Source organism: Cryptococcus depauperatus, chromosome 3 (genome assembly GCF_001720195.1).
Source record: "Cryptococcus depauperatus CBS 7841 chromosome 3, complete sequence".
NCBI lineage: Eukaryota > Fungi > Basidiomycota > Tremellomycetes > Tremellales > Cryptococcaceae > Cryptococcus > Cryptococcus depauperatus.
The window spans coordinates 1,258,575-1,271,331 of record NC_089470.1 but is presented as its reverse complement, the minus strand read 5'-3'; the positions used below and the strand labels follow the sequence as shown (position 1 = coordinate 1,271,331).

Sequence of the window (12,757 nt, the reverse complement as noted above, 5' to 3'; positions counted from 1 at the left end):
AATGTTGAAAAGGTTTGCGAATAGGAAAAGTAATAAAGAAAAAAAGGGAGAAATTCATCGAAAACCAAATAAAATAAATTAGAATAAATTTATAGAAAGTTTGTTTGAATATTTTGGATTTCATCTAAATATTACAGCAAATAAAAAACTCACAAAATAAAGAAAATGGCTTCTATAGACTCAAGAAAGAAGCAAACAAAGCCATATGATCGTCAAGTTGGCGTTAAGCACAAAGGCAAACAAAGAGCAGCTCAGCAAGATCTTGGAGCACCGGCAACCCATTCCCAAACATCTAGAAAAGGCAAAAAGGCATGGAGAAAGAATATCGATATAAGTAAGATAGAAGAGGCTTTTGAGAACGCTCTAGAGGAAGAGCGAATGACTGGGTATAGTCCAATTTTACTATTGACCTTTGTGAAGCTAATAGATAGGCAGAGGATCATTTGCGGCAAAATCAAATGATCAACTTTATGTTGTCGACACCGTCGGTGACTCTACGGGTATGTCAATTTTGTTGTGCTTTTAATCATTTATTTGACGAAACATCTAGTCGGTGCGAAAGCTAAAAGACAGCATAAACCTCTTCGATCGTTAGCAGTCCTTCAAGAACGTTCGGCCGTCCCTCCACTTACTTCACGAATCACCCCTAAACCTGCCAAAACAACGTGCACAGTCGTTTCCCAGAAGGAAAAGAATCGCTTGAAGCGCATCGCTCGAAAAACACAAGCTTTCTCTGATGGTACAGGCCTGACCTCTGCCGATATTAAAACAAATGGCCCTGCAGACAAAGACGTATGGAAAGAGGAAGAAGAAGAGCCGTCAGAACTTTTAGGCAATTTTGCGAAGGAAACACTGTCCAAAGGAAAAATTAGAGCCCCAGTAACAGTCCAACGACAGAGAGAAAACTACCTTTCTACTACCTCTCGTTTCCTTGAAACCCCTTCTGCGGGCGTATCATACAATCCTTCTGCTGAATCTCATTCCCACTTGATCAATGAGGCTTACAAGGAAGAGGTTGACCGATTAAGACTAGAAGAAGAAAGATCTTTTATGATTGAAAAGTACGGGTCAGTCATTGAGGCAAGGAAACAGATGGCTGGAGAATCCGCCGAGGGTATGATTATCGGAGAAGGGGAGACCGATTCTGAAGAAGAGCAAGACGCAGAGGGCTTTTTGACTAAAAAGCTGTCCAAGCGAAAGACAACTGCTCAGCGGAATCGTATTGCCCGTCAAAGAGCTCTTGAAGCTGCTATAAGAGCCGAAAAGGAAAGACACAAGCTTGCATCCTCTGTTTCTTCCCTTGCTGCGTTTAAGCGGGATGTTGAGGCCAGGCAGAGAAGTCAAATGGAGAAAGAGAGGGTTGGCAAATTAGCGAAGAAGGAAAAAGAAAGATTGGGTAAACACGAAGGAGAGAAATTTGGAAAGTATAGAATACAAAAGAAAAGCGTAGAAGTGCAATTGGGTGAAGATTTGGCAGAATCACTTCGACAAATTAAGCCTGAGGGCAACTTGTTCAAGGACAGATTTTTGTCTTTGCAGAAGAGAGCGCTCATTGAGCCTCGTCAACCTGTACTGTGCGTCTCTTGCCTGTATGATATATATATGGCTGACATTGCTACAGGCCCAGAAAGAGATCACTCAAGACGAAACAATACGAAAAACACGCCTACAAACGATTCCAATAAGGCGAACCAACCTTTTTGGACTACCATTTTTATTATGCCAACATTGACTAGCCCCCGAGATAAGCCAATGTATACTCTATCGTGGCTTGCTACATTTATGATCAGACGCTGTTCTCCTTTGTTTTGTTACCCGTTGTTTGCAGTATCTCATGTTACTAAACCATGCATGCAGCATTTTGGAGAGCCTGGCTATGCTCCGACACTGAGAGTGTTTATTCTTAGCTTCCACGACTACTGCTCTTCACTTAGACAAGGATGCTCCCATCCTGTTAATGATTTCCTGCTCCATATCATCCCTTGCTACCTAAACCTGCTTTCATAGCTGCAGGAATATTATCACTCTCTTGGGGTGTATTGTATTCCTTTTGAGGGCATTTTGGACAACCTCAATGGGGTCAACATCTAGAGAAGGAGTAGAGACCAAAGGTTGTATCCAACTGTTCTCCAGTCCAACAGGAGCTGCCTGTCAATATTCCTAGCCGGTCAGATATGACAGGGTTTTGTGTATGATTGCTAGAGAGGATGGTTCAATGTATCTCAGCCTCTGAGTTCAATTTGGCTTTGATTGGTAAAAGTGTTTCGGTTTCAAATCTAGAATAAGTCAGATTTGGTCCAGGCGTTCTGTTGCTGAAACCCATTCTGACATGAAATTGCCAGAACCTTTTCGAAAGAGTCGGTATGAGAAAAGAACAAAAAAACACTTTCAACATTCATTCAAGCTCTGGCTGTAACCCCGGGTACGGATGAAACAATTGGTAAATTAAAATACTAATGTACAGTCTCGTACAATCATTGTTGTTATTCACATTTGAAAAATAATGGGTGGTTGAGTGATGAAACAGTTGGCTCGACATTACGGTATTTTGTTTCATCTTAAGCTATTAAAGCAGAACTTTTGATAATTGAAACGGCAAACTTCGTAGAATGAGACATGTTTGTTGCATATGAATACTAGCTAAATCTGACATACATGTTTGAACCCATAGTACAACGCAATGACACACCTTATAGCTCTCGAGACAACAGGAATCATATTCTTTATTGAGCCAATCTAGACTCTAGCTCCCTGACACGATCTTCTAAAATTTTGTTCTTTTCTTGAAGTGACTTAACCGTCTTGCGCATAGTTGTCTTCATTTGCTCTGCTGCTGCCAAAAGTCTGTCTTGCCGATGGAGATGCTCATTCAATTGTTCCAAACATGAGATGCTGGGAAAGAGATTGCGATGTAAGGGAGTGGCTGGTCTCCCGGGAGGTGATGAGACGAATGGACTGCGCTAAAATGAGGAAACAGTTCAACTTGAGCACAAAAGACCGACTAGATATGCTTACTTCTATGTTTGCCTTTTTTGGAGTTCTCACAAGTTCATTCGGATCATCTTCTCTTGTTCTCTTCGACCCCTTCATGGCATCTCTTAGTTTTTCATTGAATCTTGGCGTGGGGATAGATTCAATGGTGTCTGGCGTGTTCTTTCGGGTGGAACATCGACTAATGGCAATAGCTTCCCTTTCTAGCCTTTCAACGTCAACATCGTTCCAACCGACCTCATCTACCACACCTTCCTCTTCGCCTGAAGCTTCAGTCGTACTCATGCGTCGTTTACTATCAGAATGAGGCGTTAAAAGTCCTAAAGACGGTTCGCATGTCTTTGATGGCGAATCACGAGTATGAGCTCCAGCGACGGAGATTTGCACGGATCTATGGGCGGAAGGGGTTCGGGGAATATTGGATAACTGCGGCGTTTGATCTTCCCATAGAAAAAACTTGCATCTGTCCGCGCTCTTCTGCGACAGGGAGCAAACGTAGAATGCCCTGTGATATTGAAGAATCAGACTGACATAAATGTCATAGGGTTTGAAACTTGCCTGTTGGGGTTCTTGGCCTGTGCTCCACTTATAAATCTATTGGCTCGCATATTATGCCCCTGGAACAAATCATAGTTAAAATTATATACTCAACTACGAATATCTACGCGTCGAACGCTAGATAGTCGTGACGACTCACAGAACAGTATATTCCGTCCTCTTCCACCATGCTTGGGGTTGGTCCAAATTTTATAGACCGTGGCGTATGTTTAGAAGAACTAGTAGCGCACGTCGTCATTATCATAAAATGGCATTATAAAAGCAAAGGGTGAAAGAAAAAAAGAAAGAAAAGTAAAGATGAATTGTAATTCACGCGTCTTTCCTGAAAATGTAATGACTCATCTTATTACGTAATTATTGGGCAGAAGCCTTGATCATTCAACCTTGGATTGAAGTTTGTCTCATTTGAAAAGTATTCGCATATATTCTCTTTACATTTTACGAAAAGAATGTGTTGTTTATTAGCTCAAGTTCTCGATAGAGATTTGGAAGATGTGGCTGTTTTGCCTCCCTGCAAGATGCTGAATCTCTGAAGCTGAGTATTGAGGTTCTCTCGCTTGGTTGTTGCTGTCAGGGATTGGGTTCTGTGTTGGGGCTTTGAACTTGAAGACTTGGGACGGGGTAAAACTTTTCTGAGGAAGGTGTAGTTGGAATAGACAAAAAAAGCTACTCAGATTCATTCTCTAGGGAACTATGAACATCAAGTCCCTTGTATCTTACCTTCTACCACCGTCATTCAACCGTCACTCTTCCTCAACTAATACATTGTCCTGACCTTTCCCTATCCATGGTCCTGATAGTTTTCTCCCTAGTAGCTGATTGGTATTAATGAATAAGATTTCACCATGAGAGTTTTGCTGATGAAAAGAGAACTAGTACGCACCTTCTGAGTATGCTAAAGAATCTCTCAATTAATGAAAGATGACCTGATAATGGTTGCTGGACGATATTTACTTCAACCCAGGACTGATCCTGCGAGAACTGAAGGATCTTATTTTGGATACAGAGGAAGGGTGAGACATGGAGGAAAGCATAGGGATCGGGTTTTAAATCTGTTGATTTCTGTGTGCTGTATTCATTCTGTTGGGCTGTCAACACTGATATGAATCTCCATTAGCGCTGGCAGATGACAAGCTGATTCTGGTTTATCATACATGGCAAAAATTGGACTATTTTTGATCATTACTGAGAGAGAAATATCATGGCAAAGATGAATATCAATTATCCATAGTTTGAGAGATCCCTCACTTTTATTTGGGCGCTTTGAACTGGAGGTGTTCTCACAACCAACTTTGGAATTTGCTCTAATCATATGAGCGTTAAACTAAGATGAGGATGCATATCTCCATATGAACACAACAACACAAAAATATACACAATCCTGGGTACACAATAATCTCTATTTCTAAACTGAATACGACAACAAGGCTATTCACAAGCTCTACCTAGGATTATGGCTTGCTCGACTTTCCTTTTAGATCAGCTTCTTCTTGCCATCTGTCGAGTTCTTGCTTGATAGCGTTTGTTCGCTGTTCAGCTGTAGGATGAGTGGCTCTGGCCCAGAGCTTGAACACGGTTCCGGTAAGGCCAGCATCAGCCTTGTCTGAAGACTGAATTTCTTGTAGACCGAGAACGGATCGTTGAAAGTGGTCAAGTGCAGCACGAGGCTCATAGCCCGCTCTGGCTAATATCCTATATTGCTGGAATGAGTATCATGCTCTAATACACAAACGTCACTTACCTCAGACCTGCAAGATCAGCTTCGTATTCATGCTTGCATTGAAAACCAATCTCTCCATACTTTTCAGACAACTCTTCTGTACTTGTCTTACCGATTTTGGCTAACGCGTCATTGACAGTCGGCCCCAAGAAAAATCTGAACAGAGTTACATAAGCCAAGCAACGTCTATTAAATATAAGACTCACGTAAAAGGCCAGATTAGAGCTCTTGCAAAATCCATACCTAGCCCCAATACACTGGGCCATAGCACTTGTTGTTGAGAAAGCGTCTCTAGATGATGGCTCAACAGCAAGTGACCCATCTCATGTGCTAAGACACATGCAAGATGAAGTTCCTCTTCAGCAGTCGGCTGAAGATGGAGAGAGGATGAAGAGGGCCGTGAAGCAAAAATTGATGAAAACAGACTTTGTCGTGGGGTCTCTTCCGGAGTTGGTCGAGAAAATTTGGGATTATGACGTAGAATATCGTCCAACAATCCTGTATAGACAACAATCCCACCTGCCTTCTTACCCCCAAAGCCATAGGAGAATGCATTCTGCTCATCTTTTTGAAGCAGCATGAGGTTATAAGGCGGCCCAATCTCGAGATGCTCACGTCCAGTACTTGGGTCACCGCCTGGAAGCACAGAGTGAAGTAGCGATGAGGCACGCGGTCGAGGTTTGAAAGGATGATAAGTTGGCGGAGGGAGGGATAAACAAGGATCAGTGACGAGAGATGGCTTCTGTTCAGATCGTGCATATTGGCATTCGATGAGAGCAGCGGTTTCTAACCGCGAGAGTACGCCTTGTACCCATCTCCAGCGCCAATCTTCAGTGGACAAGATAGGAGGGGCAGGGTGTTCTGGCGTAGTGAGTAGGTTAATGACGCTTCGATACCAATTCCCTCCGGAAAGACTTGTGGAGATGGCATCCTCTTCTTCAGGAGTGAGTAATATCAACCTCCAACGTCCGGTCAATGGAACTCTTTCTAATCCAGCAAGGTAGACGCCGAGGATGAGGGCAAAGGGTAAGCCGAAGATGATTCCTACAAGCCATCTTCCGCCTTTGAAGCAATCCTTGAACCGTTTCAGCCCAGCCCAATATCGTCTGAGAGAGTCCACCTCTTCTTTTTCTTTCGCCCCCAGTTTCTCATAGTAGGATTCTGCCGCGGGCGGTAAAGGAGGGATAATGAAATATGCCCGACGAATCCAGTAAGCAACGCGTTTTCTACTGTTATTGTGTTCTAGGAAGGCTTTTGGTGAATATGATCTGGTATTCCCAGAGGAAGGAGTGAATTTAGAAGGAGGCATAGGTACAGGATAAGCTATTCTGTTATCCTCTAGTGTCAATCCTCCAAATTCATCGGGGTCGCTATCAATAAGTTGATTTGCTTCTTCAAGTGTCAAGCGTATAGGGGTTTCTCCTTTACACCACATCTTGTAAAACTCTTCAGACTCTGGGCCAATTGATGGTCGAACAGCATCAGACTCGAGCCATTTGCCTGTACGCGCCATACGAAATGCAGCGAGAGTGCCTATAGGGAAAAAGGAGATAACTATACGAGAGAAAGCCGTTGCGACTGTCAGAAGGGTCGCTCCCTTGCAAGTCTAACTTTAGTGTACTATTTCTATAAAAGTTTTATCCTCAAGATGACTCACCTTTACAACAGCGAAACCCGCTGGTATAAGTGGTATCGCATCTCTCTTTGCTGTCGCATGAAAGAATCTGCGTAATCCGGGATACCTTCTCAATGTTGGCGAAGCTGTACTGCTATTCCCTATTGACCTTGAAAGCCTTGCGGACAAAGACTGTGGCAGTGCACACGATGTAGGTGTTGAATACCGATCAATAGCCCTCGACTTTTCTTTCAAGTCACAGCACCGAGTAGATACATGGCGAGCCATCGTAAGAATGATCGAGGTAGAATCTGACGAGCAACGATGGACAAGGGGGAACACCGTTGTTGGTAGTGGCCGGATGGCTTTGTAAACAGGCAATATCACAGGAGCGACATATAATTGACGCTTCATCCTGCTTACTTGCAGCATACTTGAGCGAAAAAGACGTTCTACGTTATAAAGTCAACTTGAATCATCCAAAAAAAAGTAGAAGAATGAGAAAACGACCACGAGCCAGTTCGGGAGCGTGTTCGGCATGGTGTTTTTCAGTCACGTGACTTGATGCCTGTCAATTGGACAACAACAAATCTTTATTTTATGAATTATATTGTCATTGATGTTTTTCACGCTCACTATAGAGCTGCGGCCATGTTGAATGTTGCAGAGCAAGCAGATGAGCTGAGAGATCTATCCTCTGAGGATGCTCAGGAGCTGCAAGCTTTTCTTGAAAAGCGACGGTGGTTTGAAGGAAAGCTCAAGGTAGGTGATTATCTCTAGACCTGGGCAGGCCGTCAACACAAGCAGAGTCTTGAGGACATCCCGCCATTGTACCCTTTTACCCATCCAGAGCTACGAAAGCCGTCGCTGGACGAAGATGATACAACGTTTGTTCGAAAGGGTGCAGCCGATTCTCCTTGGCAATTGCCTGATTATGACCAAGTCAAACGATGGAAAATTGAGAGGGAGATATTCGAACAACAAGTGCTTGAGTTCGATGATGGGGATCTAAACCGAATCAAAGAGAAGACGCGAAGTAGGCATGTGTCTGTTGAATATTAGTTGACGTGATTTTATTGTAGTGGTAACATTACAACCGTTGACACCGCCTTCAACTCAGCTGGTTTCCATAACTCTGGATTTGGTCGTTTTGATTGACCGCATACTGTCTTTACTACGTCGACGAAAACTCCTGCTTGACCTAACAAGCCTCCGGTTACAATGGGATGAAATTCGCTGGCAAGTAATGTCTGAGGTTTGGGCACTTGAGAAAGAAGTGGATGAGATGGTTCGAAACAGGAGCAAATGGGTCCCAATTGATATAATTATTCCAGATCCCACTCATGCGTCGGATCCAGACTCTCAATCTTGTTTGGGCTCATCAAAGGCTGACCTCAAAAGCATATCAATTTATCCAAAAGCCGAGTCGCTCTGTACATTAGAGTCTGAAGGAAAAATGTCAGCCCTGACAGCAAGATTATCAGCCGCTCCTCAGGGCTTCGTCAAGTCAGAGAAGCCGCTTCACCACCCTTTATTACATTCTCAACTTGTTAATCTTCGCATACGACAACAAAATCTTACATCAACACAGCTTGCTCAGAGTGGTGCTCTACTCGATCGGATTATTGATATTGCTTCACATTTGAAAAACCTTGGATCCACAAGCGGGCCGTCAAATACTCTTGATGAGATTGAGAACGGGGCAGTGCCAGAAAAGCTTTTGGATCTGCAAGATGACTTAGATGCTTCTGTGGAGGAACTTGGAAATAAAATATCTTGGTGCGAGGAGCTGGAAGGACATCGAAAGCTGTACGCATATTTCAAGCTCTCTCGTAATATATTAGCGGGCCATCTACTAATTTACTGTCCAGCTCAGAAGCTCATCACTTTTCCTCCATTCAAGCACATCAAGCTGGTCAAGTATTATTGGAACACCTACGAGATGCTTTGTCCCAGCCTTCTACAAGCACACATCACCAACATCTCTCTCGTCTATTAGAAGACACACAAAAGTATCTCCCTGCTCCAATTACTTCGTTTTTCCCTCGTCCATCTCACCCCGCTTACCCCGAGAATGAAGAATATAATGAGAAGGTTGTGTGTACGCTTATAAGTGCTCGTGAAGAAGCGTTGAAAATAATTGAAAAAGGCCAATATGGATTGGAATGGTACCTCTGTATATTGAGAACAAGAGAAGATATGTTGGATAAACACCGAGAGATTCAGAAAAGCGAGCTACAATTACAATATCTCACCAACTTATTGGAAAATGGAAAAGACAACCGGACAAGGCCTAACATGAACGATGAGAGCTGTTTAATTGAAAACATCAAGCAATGGGCGGAGGCAGTTCCAGAGTGGTCAGAGCAAGCATCACATGCTATTCGCCAAGCGGAGTTTGTGAGTCAACAAGCCATTGTATCTATATCAAAGTACAAATCCATCATCAACACTCCACCAAAACCTATACGAGATATTTTTATTAAAACTGTCAATGACAATGCTGCCGTTGATGACGTTGAATCTGCTGCTGATCGGCTATTGGAGTTAAGACAGCAAAGTTCTTTGGCTGTGAACCATGCTAAGCAAGACCTGGAATGCCTCACTGTAGGACAAATCATCATGCAAAAATCTATTACTGTCAAAAAGCACGCCCTGGTCTTGCTGTTTGAACTAGAAGAATGTATCCAATTAAGCGCATATCCTTCAAGGCAGAATAGCAGACAAACACTCTCACAGATTGAAGAAAGAATAGAAGAGCATAGCAAGGAACTCGAACATGATGTAGCTGTACCTTTGTCTTCCTTCAACATTCTCGTCAAGACCCAGGAGCGTAGTCTGCCTGCAGTTTGTCTACATCTTTCAAAAACTTTCTCGGCGTTAAAAGACCAACAATCCACAATTCAACAGCTGCTGCACTCAGCGGTACGTGTTCAGAAACAGGCCAAGATCGTTCATGAAGTCGATGAGGAAGCCAAAAAAATGCTTGAAAAAGTCAGTGCTATACAAGAAGAGATTGACCAAGTGGGCAATAGTGGGCAAGGTGATCTAGCAGAAGCTTCATTGGCAAAAATAGAAGGGCTTGAAAACGATGCCCAAATATGGGAATCCACTTTAATCGAGCGTATCACTCTTCTTACTACCCATGTACAGCCCGCAACAGAATATCGTGACTTGCCTACTGTAAATTTGCATTCAGATTTGCCCATGACGCCTCCTCTTTCGCGTCCTGCTTCTCCTCTGCATGTACCGGTATCTGATCCCATTGCTTCTAAAGCCCGAACGCCTTTAGACCTTTCTTGTCTGGATCAGATTGTACGGAATACTATCAACAGTCACGTCTTACAAGTGCACTCTGCTATTGCCTGCTGCAAGTTGGCATGTAGATCAACCATTCTAAACTTTTGGACAATACAATGCCTTCATACAAGAGAGGAACTAGACCAGTCTATTCTCTCTCAGCAGATTACTCATAACAATTTCAAAATCCGGACAACTCTTCTCGACGAAACACACACACTACCAATATCGGACAGCGCGCCAAAAGAGATGATTCAGGCTGTCAAAGCAACGCAGGCATTGATCTTGGCACAATCGAAAAAACACAAGGGGAATTTCGAGATAATTCTAAAAAGAATGAAGGAGATGGTTGAAGATAAACTAAGCTGGTTTGGAGAGATGGATAGAAAAGTAGTCAAAGAGCATCAGACAGCTTTGGACACTGACAGAAGCATCGTGATGAATGCTGTGGAAGACATAGAACAAACGAAAAGAGCAGTGGACGATCTCTTACATAAGGCCCATGCTCGTTTGAAGACGATAGAAAATACTATTGAATCTGCGACATCCTCGCCATCTACCCAAACTCATGATGTCTTCGGTCCAAGGGTTATTAAGCAGATTGGTACTAGCCCACCAGCCCGAGCCAGAACACCGTCGAATCATATTGATGTTAGCATTAAGGAATTGATGGAAGCTCTGGGTAAACTTCGTATCGATCGGTTAGTAGAACCTACCTTGGAGGATCTTCAAGCAATTCCAGTATTAAGAAGACTTCCCACTACTAAAACGGCTGTTCAGATTAAAGAAAGAGTGGAAGAAATTGCAAAACAGACAGGAGCATTGGCGACCACTTCCCTAGACAGCAGTAGCTCAAACGTTGATGAACTGAAAGAATCGCTAATTTCCTCTCAAAAGCTCCTATCCAAACTCAGGAACTTAGCAGAATTCGGCCAGTGTGTTGATTATTGCGATACGACGTTTAATCAATTACTCGAGATTGTCGATGAATACAACGACAGCTACAAGACTCGGCTTCTAGAATTGCAAGATATAGGAGAGCATACTTTCCAAAGTATGATGGATGCCTCTGAACTCGTAAAAAGAGATAGAAGGGTCATTGGTGAAGTGAAGAGGCTAGCCAGAACCAGAAGGGACCTGGACATATTAGCAGAAGATTGCCTGTATGCCGCAAGGAAAGATACAGATGTAGACGATGCTGCGTTAGATATCACGAGAACAGAGAGCGTGATATCTATTGCATCAACCGTTTACCCATATAGTCCCGCATCTTCTAGGTCGCGTTTGCCTCGGCTTTCGATGTCTGGTATCAAATGTACCCCTCGATCAACATCAACTCCTCTCCAAACGTTTCCTCGTCCATATCCCAACACTCTTACCTCCGCAAACTTTGCGCGTAACCGCGCAATATCGGATACACCTAGTCGTATCTTGCTTGGAGGTTCACACACTGTCTCGGGATCTAGCCTTACTCGATCCCGTGGATACCTTGATTCTAATGGTCTGGCTGACATATTCAAGAACGCTCAAGAGCCTGAAGTTCGCCCATTCAAGTCATCTACAACTGTGCGTCCAAGGCTATCAAAGACCCAGTCGGCTTCTGCTACATCAGGAAATTCTCAGCCTTTACATGGGTTCTCCCAACGGTTGAGAAGAATCCGTCGTCTACCATCGACATCATTTAAGAAAAGCAAAGAATACATTCCCGATCCTCAAAACAAATTGGATGTGGCTGTGGGTAAAATTGTGAATAAACTTGATGTGAGTTTGTAAAAAAATAAATTCCAAAGCTCTCCAAGGCTAAAGGTATAAAAACCGTCTAGTTTGACATTCCCGTTCGGGCGGCTACACAAACTTCCACTACGATGAAACCGGTTGGATGGCAAGATCAGTCAGGTCAATATTGGATAGGATCGGAGGGGAAAGCCAAACTGTGCTTTTGTAGGATATTGAGATCACGTATGGTTATGGTACGAGTAGGCGGCGGCTGGGTGGAACTTTCAAAGTGAATTGACTTGATTCTCAACATCAAACGATCACTGATGTTTGACAGATTTCTTCTGGATCATTTTGCAGAGGTAATGACTATCGAAGCCACCAATTTCCGATGCCCACAGTCTTCGTCAACTTCTCTAGTCAACCTTGGCAACCCTATTGTGCCCCGTTCGAGTTCGCACACCCTGCAATCTGGACTCCAATCCTTGTCAATCTCTCGATCATACAGATCGCTTAAGGTTAGCAGCAGTTCACAAAAAACTACTATACCTTCTCGGTCTCCTTCCTTTCCTCATGATTTTCACAGCTTCCTTCCTTCTCAAAAGTCTCTTCAGCTCAGTAGCAATACAGAGCAGTCGTCTCCCCATACGCCTGTTTCACGTCGTAATTGTGGAGTTGTACCCAATCTCTCCTCGCATCCTACATCTGAAGACAAACTGCTGAGCCGAGAGCAAAGTCCTTTGAGGACATGTCAGTCCATGAAAAAGACTCCTAAATTCTAATGTACAAAAGAGAGATAAGCATCTTCTTGAGGAAGATTGACTCTGGACAGGGAACGTTCGTGACGATGCAGACAT

At 43.4% G+C, this 12,757-nt stretch overlaps 4 protein-coding genes across 4 annotated transcripts; 2 read left to right on the top strand and 2 right to left on the bottom strand.

Annotated features, from left to right (window-relative positions):
* Positions 1-165: 165 nt before the first annotated feature.
* L203_102761 (uncharacterized protein) lies at positions 166-1,685 on the top strand (the record flags this gene model as incomplete). Its single annotated transcript, XM_066212181.1, has 4 exons — positions 166-386; positions 436-500; positions 551-1,574; positions 1,622-1,685. The coding sequence occupies 4 exons, from the start codon at positions 166-168 to the stop codon at positions 1,683-1,685; spliced, it is 1,374 nt and encodes a 457-aa protein (XP_066068278.1).
* A 1,038-nt stretch (positions 1,686-2,723) lies between these two features.
* L203_102760 (uncharacterized protein) lies at positions 2,724-3,787 on the bottom strand (the record flags this gene model as incomplete). The annotated part of the gene is made up of 5 exons (XM_066212180.1): positions 2,724-2,960; positions 3,016-3,194; positions 3,243-3,496; positions 3,550-3,608; positions 3,689-3,787. The coding sequence occupies 5 exons, from the start codon at positions 3,785-3,787 to the stop codon at positions 2,724-2,726; spliced, it is 828 nt and encodes a 275-aa protein (XP_066068277.1).
* A 1,213-nt stretch (positions 3,788-5,000) lies between these two features.
* L203_102759 (uncharacterized protein) lies at positions 5,001-7,172 on the bottom strand (the record flags this gene model as incomplete). Its single annotated transcript, XM_066212179.1, has 4 exons — positions 5,001-5,241; positions 5,291-5,425; positions 5,476-6,866; positions 6,927-7,172. The coding sequence occupies 4 exons, from the start codon at positions 7,170-7,172 to the stop codon at positions 5,001-5,003; spliced, it is 2,013 nt and encodes a 670-aa protein (XP_066068276.1).
* Positions 7,173-7,535: 363 nt separating this feature from the next.
* Positions 7,536-12,682, top strand: L203_102758 (uncharacterized protein; the record flags this gene model as incomplete). Its single annotated transcript, XM_066212178.1, has 6 exons — positions 7,536-7,646; positions 7,692-7,920; positions 7,967-8,693; positions 8,756-11,945; positions 12,008-12,189; positions 12,238-12,682. 6 exons carry the CDS (start codon positions 7,536-7,538, stop codon positions 12,680-12,682), a joined length of 4,884 nt encoding a protein of 1,627 aa, XP_066068275.1.
* Between the last annotated feature and the right edge of the window lie 75 nt (positions 12,683-12,757).